Consider the following 16460-nt stretch of genomic DNA (forward strand, 5'->3'; position numbering starts at 1 on the left):
GGCACCATTGATAGTATCTGTAGGAGGTTCAGCTTCAAGAAAGCACCATCAGCATCAAAGATTATCACCATCCGGGCCACGTCATCTTCTCACAGCTACCATTGGGCAGGAGGTGCTGGTTCAAGTCTTTGGACAGATTTAGAGCAGAGGATGATAGGTTCTTGATTAATTAGGGTGTCTAAGCAAAAAGCCAGGAGAATGTGGTTGCAAGGACAAAATTAAATCCTGTGATTGAATAGTGGAGCAGACTGCAAACTGTCGTCTCCCTATAAACCTCAAACCTCTTACCACTCAAGGCATCCACAGTTTGTAGGGTCTGGACTGGTCTGTGGGTACACAGATGGCTGGAAACACGACCAGTGCTCAAAGGCACAACCCTTAGTAATAAAGTACCTATCAACTTTCACTTTAATTATACCCAATGATGTGGTCTCCACAGACATCTATGGTGATGAATTTTATAACAACATATACAAAATGCTGGAGGAACCAAGCAAGTCAGGCAGCATATATGGAGAAGGAACATTGCTCCAGATTTCTTGCACCTGCAGAATCTTTTGTGGCATTCTTGTAAACCTCCTCTGGACCTTCTCCAATGCCAGCTCATACTTCGCTAGTTATGGAGCCCAAAACTTCTCCAAATGTAATCTGACCACTGCCTTATAAGGTCTCAGCATTGCCTCATTGCTTTTATATTCTAGTCCTCTTGAAATAGATACTAACATTGCATTTGGCTTCTTGAGGAATACTGCGAGCATGAATCATAAAAAGTCCTTGAAAGTGAGTCTGTGGATGGTAGGATCAGTTCAGAGAAGGGGTGATTGAAGTTATCCATGCAGATTCAGGAGCAGCTGTATTATCTTAATTTGTACTGTCTGTCTTCTTTTGCACATTGGTTGTTTGTTTATGTATAGATTTTTATACATCTCTTGTATTACCTGCAAGAAAATAAATTTTAAGGCATTATATCATAATACACACTCAGTGACTACTTTATTAGGTACACCTGCTCATTAATTCAAATATCTAATCAGCCAATCTTGTGGCAGCAATTCAAAGCATAAAATTACACAGGCATGGTTGAGAGCAGGCGTTCCTGAGCTTTTTAATGCCACGGACCAATGCCATTAAGCAAGGGGTCCATGGATCCCAGATTGGGAACCCCTGGTTAAGAAGTTCAGTTATTGTTCAGCTGAAACATCAGAATGGGGAAGAAATATGATCTGAGTGACTTTGACTGTGGAATGATTGTTGGTGCCAGATGGGGTGGTTTGAGTATCTCAGAAACTGCTGATATCTTGAGAATTTCTTGCACAACAGTCTCCAGAGTTTATAGAGAATATTGCCAAAAAAAAATTCAATAATTGGCAGTTCAGTGGGCAAAAACACCTTGTTAATGAGAGAGGTCAGAGGAGAACAGTCAGACTGGTTCAAGCTAACTCAAATAACCACACGTTACAACGGTGGAGTGCAGAAGAGCGTCTCTGAACGCACCACACGTTACCTCGAAGTGGATGGGCTAGAGTAGCTGAAGATCATGAACATACACTCACTCAATGGTCACCTTATTAGGTACAGGAAACATTTAATAAAATAGCCAATAAGTGTATAAGTACTTTGATAATAAATTTACTTTGAAATTTGGTTGCAGGGTAATAACTATTCCCGAACCTGGTGGTATGGGATGTAAGACTCTTGTATCTCCTGCCCACTGGCAGCAGGATGAAGAGAACATGGTCTAGATGGTGGGGATCTTTGATGATGTATGCTGCTTTCTTGAGACAGTGCTCCTTGTAGATGTGCTCAATGGTGGGAGAGCTTTTCCTGTGACGGACTGGGCTGTATCCACCACTTTCTGTAGCATTTTCCATTCACAGGCATACAAGAAAACAGTGTAATTAAAAGACAGAGAACAAGAGATGTAAAGGGTCCTTGAAATTGAGTCTATAGGTTCTGGAGTCAGTTCAGAGTTGTTGTGAGTGAAGTTGTCCAAGCTGCTTCAAGCGCCCGATGGTTGAACACTTAGTGATGTGAAATCTAAGGTTTCTGGATGGCAGCAGTGAGAAGAAAGCATGGCCTGGATGGTGAATGCTGCTTTCTTTTGGCAGCAGTCTTTGTTGATATTCTCAATAGTTAAGGGATGGGAAGCAGCCTGTTGAGAGGGAACTCTGATTGAGAGACACTCTGTTGGAGTGAAATCCAAAACAAGAGAAAATCTGCAGGTGCTGGAAATCCGAGCAAAAAACTCGTCCTGCCAAAGGGTTTTGGCCAGAACGAGGACTGTACTTTTTTCCATAGATGAGTTCCTCCAGCATTTTGTGCGTGGGTGGACATCTTATTGGAGGGAGCCCTCAGTTCAAGAGGCACTCTGTTTGGAGAAATCCCTCCCCCCCAATGGAAGAGACACTCTGTTTTTGGAGGACAGTACCCCGTGCCCTCAGCGCCTAAGCTCCCTCTCCATCTCCTGGAAGTTAACACTGATTCCGCTGACTGACACCGAGAGACACTGTTAGACAACCAAACGGATGCACCAACACAAACCGTCACGCAATTGGATAGCTTCTCGCTGACAGACACCGCAGGCAAACACCCTATTGGACTGACTGACACTCACGGACCCACTTTTGGATGGACGGACATCCTATTGGACGAACACCAGTTGACGGACAGCAAACTGTCTCCGCCTCCCCATCCGAACCTCCGCCTCACTCCCTGCTCGCGGTGGAACCTCTCTGGCGGACGTGACGTACGGAATTTATAAAGTGGGCGGGCGGCCAGGCTTCCTTCTCTTCCGGTTGGGGCTCCATCATTGGGTGAGTGTGGGGAGGCCTTAGGCCGTGCCTTATCCGCCGCCATCCCCCGTTTGCGTCTACCTCAGGATCCGCCTGGCACCCGGACTCGCTCATCTCGGCGTCGCCGGCTCTACCGCTCCTTCCAGCGGTGCCGATTGTGCGCGGGGAGACCGGATAGCTGGCCGTGGCCTGAGGAGCTGAGGCACAGGGGAGAAGGGGAAGGGGAAGGTGGAGGGAGCGTCGCGGCAGTCGGGGAGGGTGAGGGAAGGAGGCATCTGTGACAAGGTGCCCCGGCACCGAGGGGTGGGAGGGAGCGTCGCCGCAGTCGGGGCGGGTGAGGGAAGGAGGCATCTGTGACAAGGTGAGCCGGCACCGAGGGCTGAAGGAAGCTGAGGGGTGGGAGGGAGCGTCGCCGCAGTCGGGGAGGGTGAGGGAAGGAGGCATCTGTGACAAGGTGCGCCGGCACCGAGGGGTGGGAGGGAGCGTTGCCGCAGTCGGGGAGGGTGAGGGAAGGAGGCATCTGTGACAAGGTGCGCCGGCACCGAGGGCTGAAGGAAGCTGAGGGGTGGGAGGGAGCGTCGCCGCAGTCGGGGAGGGTGAGGGAAGGAGGCATCTGTGACAAGGTTCCCCGGCACCGAGGGTTGGGAGGGAGCGTCGCCGCAGTCGGGGAGGGTGAGGGAAGGGGGCATCTGTGACAAGGTGCGCCGGCACCGAGGGCTGAAGGAAGCTGAGGGGTGGGAGGGAGCGTCGCCGCAGTCGGGGAGGGTGAGGGAAGGAGGCATCTGTGACAAGGTGCGCCGGCACCGAGGGCTGAAGGAAGCTGAGGGGTGGGAGGGAGCGTCGCCGCAGTCGGGGAGGGTGAGGGAAGGAGGCATCTGTGACAAGGTGCGCCGGCACCGAGGGGTGAAGGAAGCTGAGGGGTGGGAGGGAGCGTCGCCGCAGTCGGGGAGGGTGAGGGAAGGAGGCATCTGTGACAAGGTGCGCCGGCACCGAGGGCTGAAGGAAGCTGAGGGGTGGGAGGGAGCGTCACCGCAGTCGGGGAGGGTGAGGGAAGGAGGCATCTGTGACAAGGTGCACCGGCACCGAGGGGTGGGAGGGAGCGTCTTGACAGGAGGTGGGGGGAGCTATGCGTCCTGACATTGGAGGGGAGTTTCGCCTCACCTGACTCTGTGCTCCTGTTCACAGGCTGACTGAGCGAGGATGGGGGCCTACAAGTACATGCAGGAACTGTGGAGGAAGAAGCAGTCGGACGTGCTGCGATTCCTGCTACGGGTCCGCTGCTGGCAATACCGGCAGCTCTCGGCGCTCCACCGGGCACCACGGCCCACACGGCCCGACAAGGCACGCAGGCTAGGCTACAAGGCCAAGCAAGGTACCTACCATTCGGCCTCTGCTTATCATCTGGGGCTGGAGAATAAATTACCTCAGTTCATTGTTGTCACACAGAACAATTCTTCCCAATGTTGCATTGAGGTATTACAAGATGAATGTGTAGCAGCTAGCAGACACAAAATGCTGGAGGAGCAAGATGATAAAAAGGCATGGATAGAGTGCACTGAGTTTCTCCCATGGTGGAAATGGCCAATGTGAGGAGGCATAGTTTTGAGGGAAAATATATGGTGAGTGTCAGGTATTTTTCCCCCACAGGCTCTGAGATGGGCACATGGGTGGTAGAAGAAGGGAGGGATTTGTGGGAAGGAAGGGTTAGATGGTCATAAAGTGAAAAGGCTGGCACATGGTCTTGGGTTGAATGTCTTGTCATGTTCTATTTATGTCAGCTGGTCAGGAAATATCGATGGAGGGAGGTGGGCAGTTTGTGTTTCGGACTGAAAACCTGCACCAGAAGTTGCAGATATTTCACGAGATCTTTTGTAAATTGCAATTGATTTGTGACAGTTGATCACATGAAAGCATTACTCTCTGAGTCATTTGTGCATGGATTTAAGAGCTGGAGCAAGTTGGGCAGCATCTGTGAAGGGGTTTCCTTCATGCCCTGAGTTTTCAAGTGGGGAAATACTGGAACATTATAGTAAGGAAATAGTATGGCCCTTCATGTCCACTGGCCAGGTTGTTGTTAATAGAAGTTGCATCTGGAGGGAAATGAAACTTTACTGGATAGCAAGTGGTCCTTTAGGATGAGAACCGTTTCATGTTTTCGATTTCGTATTCTGTCTGATTTCCACAGGCTACGTTATCTACCGTGTGCGAGTTCGCCGTGGTGGCCGAAAACGTCCTGTCCCCAAAGGTGCAACCTACGGTAAACCAGTGCATCACGGTGTCAACCAGCTGAAGTTTGCCCGTAGTCTCCAGTCTGTCGCTGAGGTATGGTGTCTGACACTCAGCATGCTAGATTTCAGCAGTGTTTCTACAGATGTCATCACACTTAGAGGGTTCTTCTGACCTGCTGAATAGTGGGGCACTTTGAAATGGAATGTGTTAAACATGTTACATTATAATGCTGTTGACCAGTCTGGGAAGTTGCTACTCTGGGATGACTTTGAACTGAGTGAATGACTTGGTTTGTTTCAGGGTGTGTCTATGATAGACAATAGACAATACGTGCAGAAGTAGACCATTCGGCCCTTCAAGTCTGCACTGCCATTTTGAGATCATGCCTGATCAACTACTGTCTTTTTGCACGTGCAAAATAAAAATGAACAGTCCAGTAAATATAAACGCAAGTTAAATATAAAAGCTGGTGCTGGAAATCCAGAGTAACACACTAATGGAACTCAGCAGGTCAGGCAGCATCTATGGAAATGAATAAACAGTTGGCGTTTTGGGCTGGAAAGGAAGGGGGAAGATGGGGGAAGGGGAAGGAGGGTAGGTAGAAGGTGATAGGTGAAGCCTGGTGGTTGGTGGAAGGGGATGGAGCAAGAAGTTGGGAGGTGATGGGTGGTAAAGGGGAAAGTTATGGAGAAGAATGAATCTGAAAGGAGAGTGAACCATGGGGAGGGAGGAGGAGTGAATCAGGATGAGGTGATAGGCAGATGAGGAGAGGCAAGAGTTGGGAATAGAAGAGGGAAGGGAGAGAAAATTGAGGAGAAATTGATGTTCTTATCAAGTTGGAGGCTGCCCAAATGGAATATGAGGTATAAAGAGCTCCTCCATTAAAGTTCATTAAATAGCTCTTCAGTGTATCCTGCAGTGCATGGTAAACAAGACCATTTCAGTTTTGTTTACTATATGTTAGAATTTATGATTGAGGTTTTTTTCCTGTATGCAAAGTTGATAATATTCAGCTAAAGGATTAATAATGAACAATATTGACTGGAATTAGATAATGGATTGTCTGATTATAACTTCAGTGAGCTGCTTCATAGAATGAATTGCTTTTAGTAGTGTGAATGTTGTAATCAGTGTAATGAAAGAATTGGAGATAATAAACAAGCTGGAGGAACTCAGCAGGTTGGGCAGCATCTGTGGAAAAGAGCAGTCAACGTTTTGGGTCGAGACCCGTAGTAAACTTGGCAGGCGCCATATCTAGTTCTGACTTGATTATAGCAATATGATTAAATATTTGAGTTAGGAAGAATGGTAAAATAATTATCATTTAGAACAGTTTAAAGGAGGGATTGAGAAAATGATTTTTGCTTGGGTTGTTAATATTTGCTTGGCTGCACTTGATTAAATAAATTCAGAAAACTTGTATTGACTAACCATAAGTATTACTTTGTAAAAAAAATAATAGAACTGTACTGGTCTTTTGGCCTATGATGTTCAAACATTGTGCTCAACATATTTGCTCTATTTATCCTCCATTAATACAGACGTGGAAAAGATTACATATTTCTGACTTCTGCTTGCTGTGAGCTGTCCCCAATCTTGCACTGTCTGGTCTTGAACAGCATGAAGATGGGGGCCTTTGTGGTCACAAAGGAACAACCTGGTCTGTTGTAGCAGTTAGTCTTGTCATTGATTCAGCCAACATTGAAGTCAAATCTGAGAATTATTTCAACTAAGATTGTGAATAAACTCTTAAGGCACGTATGCTGGGAAAGCACTAGATCCTTTTTGAATAGATGGTGTTTTGTTTCCTTCAGTCTTGTGTGGAAAGGGCAGCTTCAGTGAACTCTGGTCTGATCACAGGATGTGTTCCCTGGAGTGTAAGAGTCAAGAAGGGTCTTCGCCTGAAACATTAATTTCCATGGATGTTGCCTGACCTGAATTCCTCCAGTATTTTGTGTGTTGCTATTAGTTACTAGATGGTGTTTTTAATGAGGTGATGTTCATTAAATCTAGTTATGTTTGCTGAGTGACATGGAAGATCTGTTGTAGATTTGTTTTAGATGAAGGCACTGGGGTTATACTTACTGAGGGGTGCGGTAAGTAATTGGATAAACCAACAGAGTATCAGCTTTTATTGAAGGAGAGATTGAATGCTGAAGTGGAAAGATTGTTCTTAATGTTGCATACTGTGCTGATCTTATGATCTAGGATCGTAGATGTTTTGGAAGCATTTTGATTAAATTGAGACAACACAATACACTGGCTTCATCACTAGCATGTGCTGACACATGCCTATTGGTTGCCTTGCCTTTACAAGTCATTGTGGAATTGTTTGAGGATGTAAGTAAAGTGGAGGATTATGGGCTGTATAGGAGGGAAGGGTTAGATCTTTGGTGCGAAGGTGGGTGAGCGATGGCTTGATAGGGGTGTACAAGGTGAGAGGTATAGATCAAGTGGACAGCCAGATATTTTCCCCAGGGTGGAAGTGGCTAAAATGAATGGGTGGTTGGAGGAAAGTATAGGGTAGGATGTCAGAAGTAGGAGAGGCAGGTTTTTTTTATAGTGCTGGATGCGTGAAATGTCATCTGTGCAAGAGGGAGGAATTTATCGCAGAGTAGGTTAAAAGGTTGGCATGACATTGTGGGCTGAAGGGCTTTTCCTGTAATCTGTGTTCTGAACAAAATTTCGAACTACTGATTATTTTATAGAGTAGGTTTGTATAAGTTTGCACAACATTGAGCTGAATGGCCTGTATCATGCTGTGCTGGTCTATATCAAGCAGTAGTAAATGAAGGCAACTGGACTTGTGTTGTCTAGAAGATATTTTGCCACTCATCCAAGAGGGCCAACTGTGTGTGAAGTGGTTGTTTTGTCCGATACACAGATCTGTGCCGTTCTCATTGCTTTGGATAGTATGTACAATATTGCTCTGTTTATGTTCAGTGTGGGATCCCAATATAGGCCCGACATAGGAGGGCTGACACCCTGGCTCAAGACCCTGCTGTATATCTACACCTAAAAGACAAGGGACAATGTGCACATTTTGGATAGGTGGTTTGAAAGAGGGGATAATGTAGCCACCTTTGTCAACTGGAAAACCCATCCCTGAACATCGGGCACATTTTGGATAGGTGGTTTGAAAGAGGGGATAATGTAGCCACCTTTGTCAACTGGAAAACCCATCCCTGAACATCGGGGGTGGTGAACAACACCGCTTACAAGCTACTTGCAGTGAATCTCTACCCTGGTGTGTCCACATCAGTTCACGCCTCCATTATGCAAAGATAAGACTAAAGACCCTCTCATTACCTCTACAATTCTTTAATGACCCTTATGTGATAGCTATACTTTAAGCCGGAAAACTTCCCACCATGGACTGAAGAAGCCTGTCAGATGAGAGGCGAAATGTCTTCTCGGCATCATGGTTGCCTTGATTTACTACTGCTTGATATACAGTGACCCGGATAACTGAGAAACTTCATGGGCATATGTAATGGTCTATGTTCTAATATTTGAATCAGGTGATCATTCATGTTTGGGAAGATTTGTTCCATTACCTCTTTTCTGATCTTTCCTTTAGGAGCGAGCTGGTCGTCACTGTGGAGGACTGAGAGTTCTTGCCTCCTATTGGGTAGGTGAAGATGCCACATACAAGTTCTTTGAGGTCATTCTCATTGACCCATTCCACAAAGCGATCAGACGCAACCCCGATACCCAATGGATCACAAAGCCCGTGCACAAGCACAGAGAGATGCGTGGGCTGACATCTGCTGGCAAGAAGAGTCGTGGTCTGGGCAAGGGTCACAGGTTCCATCTTACTATTGGAGGCTCTCGTCGCGCTGCATGGAGAAGGCGCAACACACTGCAGCTCCATCGCTACCGTTAAAGCGTGTAGTGTCTGTATATTTCACGTTGGTAAATAAATTTTTTTGGAGTTTTCCTGCATTGTTGGTAAGCGTCTCATTTTGCAATGAGTGTGTTGATGCCAGAGATAAGAGGGTATTGGTCTCTGAGGAGAAATTGAGTTAAGAAGAATAAGAAGGGATCTTTTTCAAATATATGTACTGTATTATGAAAGGAATAGATTATATTGAAGCAGGAAAGTTCTTTCCACTGGTCAGTGAGATTAGAACTAGGGGACATAGCCTTAAGATTCAGGGGAGTAGATTTAGGATGGAGAGGAGGATAAACTGCTTTTTCCAGAATGTGGTGAATCTGACGTTCTCTGCTTAGGGTTGCAGTAAATCAATAGTGCAGTAAGAGCAAAATAGTGAGGTACCGTTCAAAGACCATGCGGCAATCTGATGATGGTTGGGGGTGGGGTGGAAGAAATTGATCCTAAAACTGAGTGTGGATACTCAGGCTCCCATACCTCCTGCCGAATGAGAAGGGGGCCTGTCCTGGATGGTGATTCATTATAACGATGGATACTGCCTTGTTGAAGCATCTTTTAAAGATGTCCTTGACAGTGGGGAGGCAAGTGCCCATGATTGAATTGGCTGAATCTACAACCCTCTGCAGCCTCTTTTGATTATGTGCATTGGAGCCTCAATGCCAGGCAGTGATGCAATCAAACAATGGTACATTCTGTCCAAATTTGATTTTGCCTACAAAACTCAAAACTAATAAAGCATAACTGCTATCTTGCCGCCTTCATGATTGCATCAGTATGTTAGATCCACTGTTCAGATCTTCACTGAGGACTGGTGTGTTGCGGATTGATTACTTCCCAGAACCAATTTGGACCCTCTGGGCTGAAGAGGCATAATATTAAATCAACAGGGCATATTAAAGGTCTAAGTCAGCTGGAAAGTTCTTGTCATTTAATTACATACATGTACATAACATAGAAACAGGACAAGGTTTCTCTGAATCTGCGTGTAAAGCGCAGGAGTACACATAACACATGATCAGGTAAGGATAAAATCTACAGATGCATCAAGAGATACATAACCAGCTAAAGTGCATTAATAAATCGTGTTAACCAGTGACACTGAATAGTTCAAAAGCCTAATGGTCTAGGGCGGGGGTCGGCAACCCGCGGCTCCGGAGCCACATGTGGCTCTTTTACGTCTGTGCTGCGGCTCCCTGTTACTTTGGGAAATAATTGGTTGTGGCGACCCTTTTCCTGGCACATCCGAACCGACTCACAATTAGATAGCCTACGGGGGTTTGCGAGCACAGAGCTTTGGAGCCTCTGCGCCATGGGGGGCAGGTTGAGGGAGGCTTAAAAGTGAGGCTGAAGATTTCGAATAAGGTTTTTTCCTTCGACTGCAGTTACCGACTCCGTGTCGTAATTTTAGCGCTGCGTGTAGCACACCGCTACATGGTCAGTATTTAATTAAAATGTATTTTATGTTTGTTAGTTTTTGAAATGTAAATCTAAATTTGAAGATTATGGTGATCTTGTACAATCTAAATAAGATGTTGTGGCGACCCATTTCCTGACACATCCGAACCGGCTCACAATTAGCCAGCGTTCAGGCTAAGGGAGATAGCCTACGGGGGTTTGTGAGTACGTGTCTTTTGCAGCATCCGCGCCCATGGGGGGCGGGTTGAGGGAGGCTTAAAAGCAAGGCTGTTTAGTTCGAATAAAGCTATCTTTGACTGCAGTTTACTGACTGCGTGTAGCAACCGCTACGTGTTTTTATCGCTGGCTGTCCAGAGGGGAGGTGCTGAAACGCTTTGTCGCGTGTCTGGAAGAAGTGAAAACTTTCCTGGGCAGCAAAGGGCTCAACTTTCCTGAGCTGGAACAGCCAGAGTGGCTGGAAAAGCTACACTTCATGGTAGACATGACAGCGCACCTGAACACGCTGAACACAGCTCTTCAACGGGGTAAGGACGTACAGCCCTGCACATGTTGGAGGATGTTTTGGCATTCGAGCGCAAGTTGACCGTGCTTGCCAGAGATTTACAGAAAGGCACATTGTCTCACTTGCCCAATTTGAGAGAGTTCAAACAATGTCACGACATGATAAATTCGGAGTATTTACATTCTGCAATCATCGCAATGCAAACATCGTTTGGGAAACGCTTCTGTGAGTTCAGAGAGGAAAAAAACACATTATCCTTCCCGGTCACTCCCCTAAGCATCGATCCATCCCTACTGAATACGACTGCATTGTCAGGTGTGAGTCAACCTGAACAAGTATGATAAATATTTTAATTGCCTATTATTTTACGTATATTCATATGTTTTCATTGTTCAGTGAAATAGTCCTTTTATTTTTCAGGCTGACAGCTGGCTGATGTTATTTTTGATTTGCTGCTGGCGGCAAATTTAAGTTTGGCGTTTTTCATAAATACAAGAAGGACTCAAATAGACGTTGAGTATTTTACTTAAAAGTAACCTTTAACCTAACGTCTTTTTTTCGGAGTTCAAAATGTTTCTGTTGCATGCAGAAATGTAATTTCGTTTTCTCTGCAGGAGTTCATCAATTTCATAAATGCAACACATTATAGTTTGTTTATACATAGCATAAAGGCAAAACAAAACGTTGTATGCAGTGTTATTTCATTTTAAATGTCAAACGGGTTTTGCGGCTCCCAGTGTTTTCTTTTCTGTGGGAAACGGGTCCAAGTGGCTCTTTCAGTGGTAAAGGTTGCTGACCCCTGGTCTAGGGGAAGAAACACTTCTCATTCTGACTGTTTTCTGCTTTAGAGTTTCCTGCCTGATTGTAGAAGATCTGCTGGATGGAAGGGTGAGATCCTGCATATGGAATACTCCTGATAAATGTCCCTGATGGATTGTAGGGAGAGACCCCTTTGATCCTCTCTGTTCTGGTCTAATATTCAACTGCTCCCGTATCAGAAGGGGATACAACTTGTCAGGCTGTTCTCAATGGTGCTTCTGTAAAATGCAGTTAAGGGGTGGTGGTGGTGGAGGGCCTTGCCTTAATCTTGGGAAGTGGAGGCACTGCTCTGCTGCCTTGTTTGGGAAGGTGATAGTAAAGGACCAGATGAGGCTCCATGTAATTGCAGAGGGGGATAATTTGCACCTTCCTGAAATCCACATTGATTTCTTGGTCTTCTCCATTTACAGGCTTCGGTTCTTACACCAATCACTCCACTTCCTCTCTACACTGTCTCATCATCATTCTTGACAAGGCCAAGCAGTTGTGTCACTGTGAGCTGGAACCTGTGACAGCCATCTGTCAGCAGTGTGAACAGTAGCTGAGCACCAAGCCTTGGGGAGTGCCAATGGGGCGAGAGACGCTTTGGCCTTACTGTTAATGAGGTCCGCTGGTATCCAATTGGAGAAGGAGGTGTTGATATCCAGAGAGGAGTTCCCCACCAGTTTCTGGGGTATGATGCTGTGGAAGAGGCGCTGTTGTGCCTTTTTCACCACACAGCTGGTATGTACAGACCACGTGAGGTCCTCGGTGATGTGGGATGCCGAGGAACTTGGCTGTTTACCCGCTCAACCCCAAATCCAGTTATATCAATAGGGGTTAGCCTTTCTCCATTCCTCCTGTAATCCACAATAAGCCCCTTTGTTTTTGTGACATTGAGGGAGAGGTGGTTTTCTTGACACTACTGTGTCAGAGAGATGACTTCTCTGTAGGCCACCTCATTATTATTTGAGATAGTGTCGTTGGTAAATTTAATTACCAAATTCCTCAATGAAAAAAGCCTACTTCCGTCTCCCCTATCCATACCTCTCATAATTTTGTATACCTCTGTCAAGTCACCCCCTCATTCTGCTCTCCTGGAAATAAAGCAGCTTTATTAAATGGGTAAAATTAATCAATAAATGGTCCTCCTCTGGTAAAGTGCTTTGCTGCAGCTATTTGATTAATGAACCAGGCTGACCATCACTGATGCATAGCAATTGTTCCTTTGCACAAGCAATGTAGTTACGGTTTTACCCAACCGCTGCCTCATAGACCTTCCTCCTAGAAGAAATAAAAATTCTATCCTCGTGATCCCTTTAACTAATTTATGATGACATCAGAGGTTATGTGGAGAAGGCAAGAAGAAGTGTTTGAGAGGAATAATAAAATTTGCCATGATCGAATGGAATTTTAAGGTCCAGAATACCACCCTGAGGGGCCACGGACCTCTTGGTTAATGGTAGGGGCCCAATAGGTGGGAACCCCTGGTCTGGATGATAGAGGTTACTATTGCAGACAAAAAAGTGGAATTTTGTCAGTTAAAGGACAGGTGGTTCTGGTTTGCAGTACTTCACTGGATATTTTCTCAGCTCTTTATAATCAGTTTGGAGCAAAAAGCTATCAATGCTCATCATCATGGGCAGTGTCGTATGACGTGGGTGATCATGGTTTCCGTCACCATGACTGTTGGCATCATGGTCTCCATCACCATGACTGTTATGGGCAAATATTTCTACAGAAGTGGTTTGCCATTGCCTTCTGGGCAGTGTCATAACAAAATGGGTGACCCCTGCAATTATCAATACTCTTCACCGTTTGCCTGGCATCAGTGATTACATCAGCAGGACTGTTCATACAACCAACCATCCCCTGCTCCCATGGCTTCATGTGACCCTGATCAGGGAACTTAGCAGGAGCTACACCTTGCCCCATGGTGACCTGCAGGCTAGCAGAGGGAAAGTACCTGATACCTCCTTTGGCAGAGATGTATCTCCACCCTGCCACTCAAATTAACGCTAAACTTTGATAAAAAGTCAAAATTTTGCTGTACCATTAATGTCAACGAATTTGTCAAGACCTCTCTGATAAAACTGGGGCAAATGCAGAAGGAAACAGATAAGGGGCAGTGAGCTGAGTGGGACATTGATTTTTGAAAATTGGATCAAAAAAATCCGTCTTCAAATTCGACCGACCAAAATGAACAACTTCACACTTATCTGGGCTGAACTCCATCTGCCACTCCTCAGCCCAGTTCTGCATCCTATCAATGTCCCACTGTAACTGACAACCTTCCACACTATCCACAATATCCCCAACCTTTGTGTCATTAGCAAACTTACTAATCCACCCTTCTACTTCTTCATCCAGGTCATTTATAAAAATCACAAAGGAGGAGTCCCAGAACAAATCCCTGCGGAATACCACTGCATGGGGCTGACATTATCTCTCTGTAAGCAGTCTGTACATCTCTGTGGAATGCAAGGGTTTTCCCCAGTGCACTGGTTTCCTCCCACAGTCCAAAGATGTACTCATTAGTAGGTTAATTGGTCATTGTAAAATGTCCTGTCATCAGGCTCGGGTTAAATTTGGGGTTGCCGAGTGGCGCAGATCAGTGGGCTGGAATGGCCTGTTCCACACTGTGTCTCAATAAATAAATAGTGGTGCAGCCCAAAGCACCTACCCTGTGCTATATCTCTAAATATCAATAAAAAAATTTAAAAACGTGCATCTTTGGACTGTGGGAGGAAACTCTCTTTGTCATGGGGAGGTGTGGACTCATTGGATTGGAAGGCCCTGTTGACGTGCTGTAAATAAATAAAGTTACCTGGTGTACAATAGAAATGAATGGAGAATGTTTGTGATCTTGGTGTGAAAATGTATCAGGATTCACAGTGACACTGAGTAAACTAATGAATTGATTGTGCACATCTGGAAGGGGACGTAGAGGGAACACACACTTCATCGAGGAATCAACAGTGGAAAGGCTGAGCAGTTTCAGGTTCTTGGGTGTCAACATCTGTGGAGATTTACTGTGGGCCCAACAATTCCTGATGCAATTACAAAGGAGGCATATCAGCGGCTATGCATCAATCTGAGGACATCTAGAATGCCACCAAAGATTGTCACTAGTTTTTACAGGTGTACCGTGGAGAGCATCCTAACTGGTGGCATCGCCATCTTGTATGGAGGGTCGACTGCACAGGATTGGAAAAAGCTGCAGACGGCTGTAAACTCAGCCATCTCTAACATATGCACTGGCCTCCCCGCATCGAGAACACCTCAAAAGGTGATGTTTCACAAAGGCTGCATCCAGCATTAAGGATCCCCCCCCCCACCACCCCCAAATCACACAGGACATGCCCTGGTCTCATTGCTGTCATCAAGGAGGAGGTAAAGGGGGCTGAATTCCTGGATAGCTTCTTCCCCTCTGCCATCATATTTGTGAATGGACAAGGAACCCATGAACACTACTTCACTATTTTATTTTGCTCTCTTTGCACTACAGAACTTAAAATTGTTTATGTACCACTTACTGTAATTTATAGCTTTTATTATTATGTATTGCATAGTACTACTGCCACACAACAAATTTCACAATATATGCCAATGATATTAAACCTGATTCTGATTCTGAAGCTGAACCCGTGCTAACACATTGGCCTTCATCAGCCACTTGGTACCTCGAGAACTACAAGCCCTTTTTCCCCCACAAGGAACTAAGTACTAAGAGGTAAAGATGTCTGTGGACCAGCCAAAGGCACCTAATAAAATTCTGTACAAATAGCAAAATTTTGATTGCACAGAATTGATGGTGGGCTTTTTTATTGAGGAAATGGAGAGATTGGAGACAAGTTGTTAGGATTTACAGTAGTCCGTTGTTATTTATTTAGAGATCTAGCTCAGTAATAGGTCTACTGACCTTGCACCATCCAATTCCACCCATAAGACCAATTAACCTTCTAAACCGGACATCTTTTAAAAGTGAGAGGAAACTGGTACAGTCATGGGGAGAATGTACAAATCCTTACAGACAGCATCAGAGTTGAACCTAGATCACTGGCCTGAAATGGCATTTTAGCATCCCTGCCCCAGCAAGCTACCAAAGGAACCATAACTGGCTTGGTTATTGTACGGGGGCACCAACCTTCCACAATAAACAGCACAACTGAGGACCTCAGCAGCTGAAAGGAAGTCTACAAATTGTGAAGGCACAAAAAATCCAGATAGCTTGTGGGGTTGTAGTGTAATGTTTACAGAGAGGAAGGAAGCTGATGAAAAGCTAAAAGCAGTGGAGTGGTTGAAAGAGGTGGTAAACTGGAACCATGCAAGCCAGCATGTTTTCATTTGATCTCACTAAGATACAACTTCCTGAGTAGGTCCAGAAGTAACAGTGTCTGTTCAAAGTAAATGTCTTATCAAAGCACATATATAATCACCCTGAGATTTATTTGAGCAAGTGAGTGAGGCCACTGAAGGAGCATTTCCATCTCCCACAGAATAAATGGGAATAAAACCATCTGGTTGATCACAGTTTTCCATAACACATCAGGAAGTGTAATGTGTTCAGTCCACCTTCAGGAGAGCAAGAGGATTAGAGAACACTGTATTCCCTCAGCATGAGGTAATAAGTCAGATTCAGACTTATTTGTCCTATGTACATAAAAAAAATTGTGTCACTTGCCTTAAAAACCAACACAGCTCAGGATGTGCTGAGGTGGCCTTTAAGTGTCACCACACTTTCCGGTGCCAACATAGCATGTCCACAAAGTTCAGCAGAACAACACAGAACACAATGACAACCTCTGCCATCAGGTTTCTGAACAGC

At 45.4% G+C, this 16460-nt stretch overlaps 1 protein-coding gene across 1 annotated transcript; it reads left to right on the forward strand.

The window, feature by feature from the left end:
- The first annotated feature begins 2677 nt into the window (after positions 1-2677).
- rpl15 (ribosomal protein L15) lies at positions 2678-8960 on the forward strand. The gene is made up of 4 exons (XM_059944972.1): positions 2678-2813; positions 3978-4164; positions 4978-5114; positions 8602-8960. The coding sequence occupies exons 2-4, from the start codon at positions 3993-3995 to the stop codon at positions 8905-8907; spliced, it is 615 nt and encodes a 204-aa protein (XP_059800955.1). The 5' UTR covers positions 2678-2813; positions 3978-3992; the 3' UTR covers positions 8908-8960.
- The last annotated feature ends 7500 nt before the right edge of the window (positions 8961-16460 follow it).

Source organism: Hypanus sabinus, chromosome 20 (genome assembly GCF_030144855.1).
Source record: "Hypanus sabinus isolate sHypSab1 chromosome 20, sHypSab1.hap1, whole genome shotgun sequence".
Classification (NCBI taxonomy): domain Eukaryota; kingdom Metazoa; phylum Chordata; class Chondrichthyes; order Myliobatiformes; family Dasyatidae; genus Hypanus; species Hypanus sabinus.

Excerpts from the sequence above, each read along its gene's own strand:
- rpl15 (XM_059944972.1), top strand. The coding sequence starts at position 3,993 with ATGGGGGCCTACAAGTACATGCAGGAACTGTGGAGGAAGAAGCAGTCG. Across the intron at positions 4,165-4,977 it reads AGGCTACAAGGCCAAGCAAG|GCTACGTTATCTACCGTGTG; the intron begins GTACCTACCATT and ends TGATTTCCACAG. Across the intron at positions 5,115-8,601 it reads GTCTCCAGTCTGTCGCTGAG|GAGCGAGCTGGTCGTCACTG; the intron begins GTATGGTGTCTG and ends TCTTTCCTTTAG.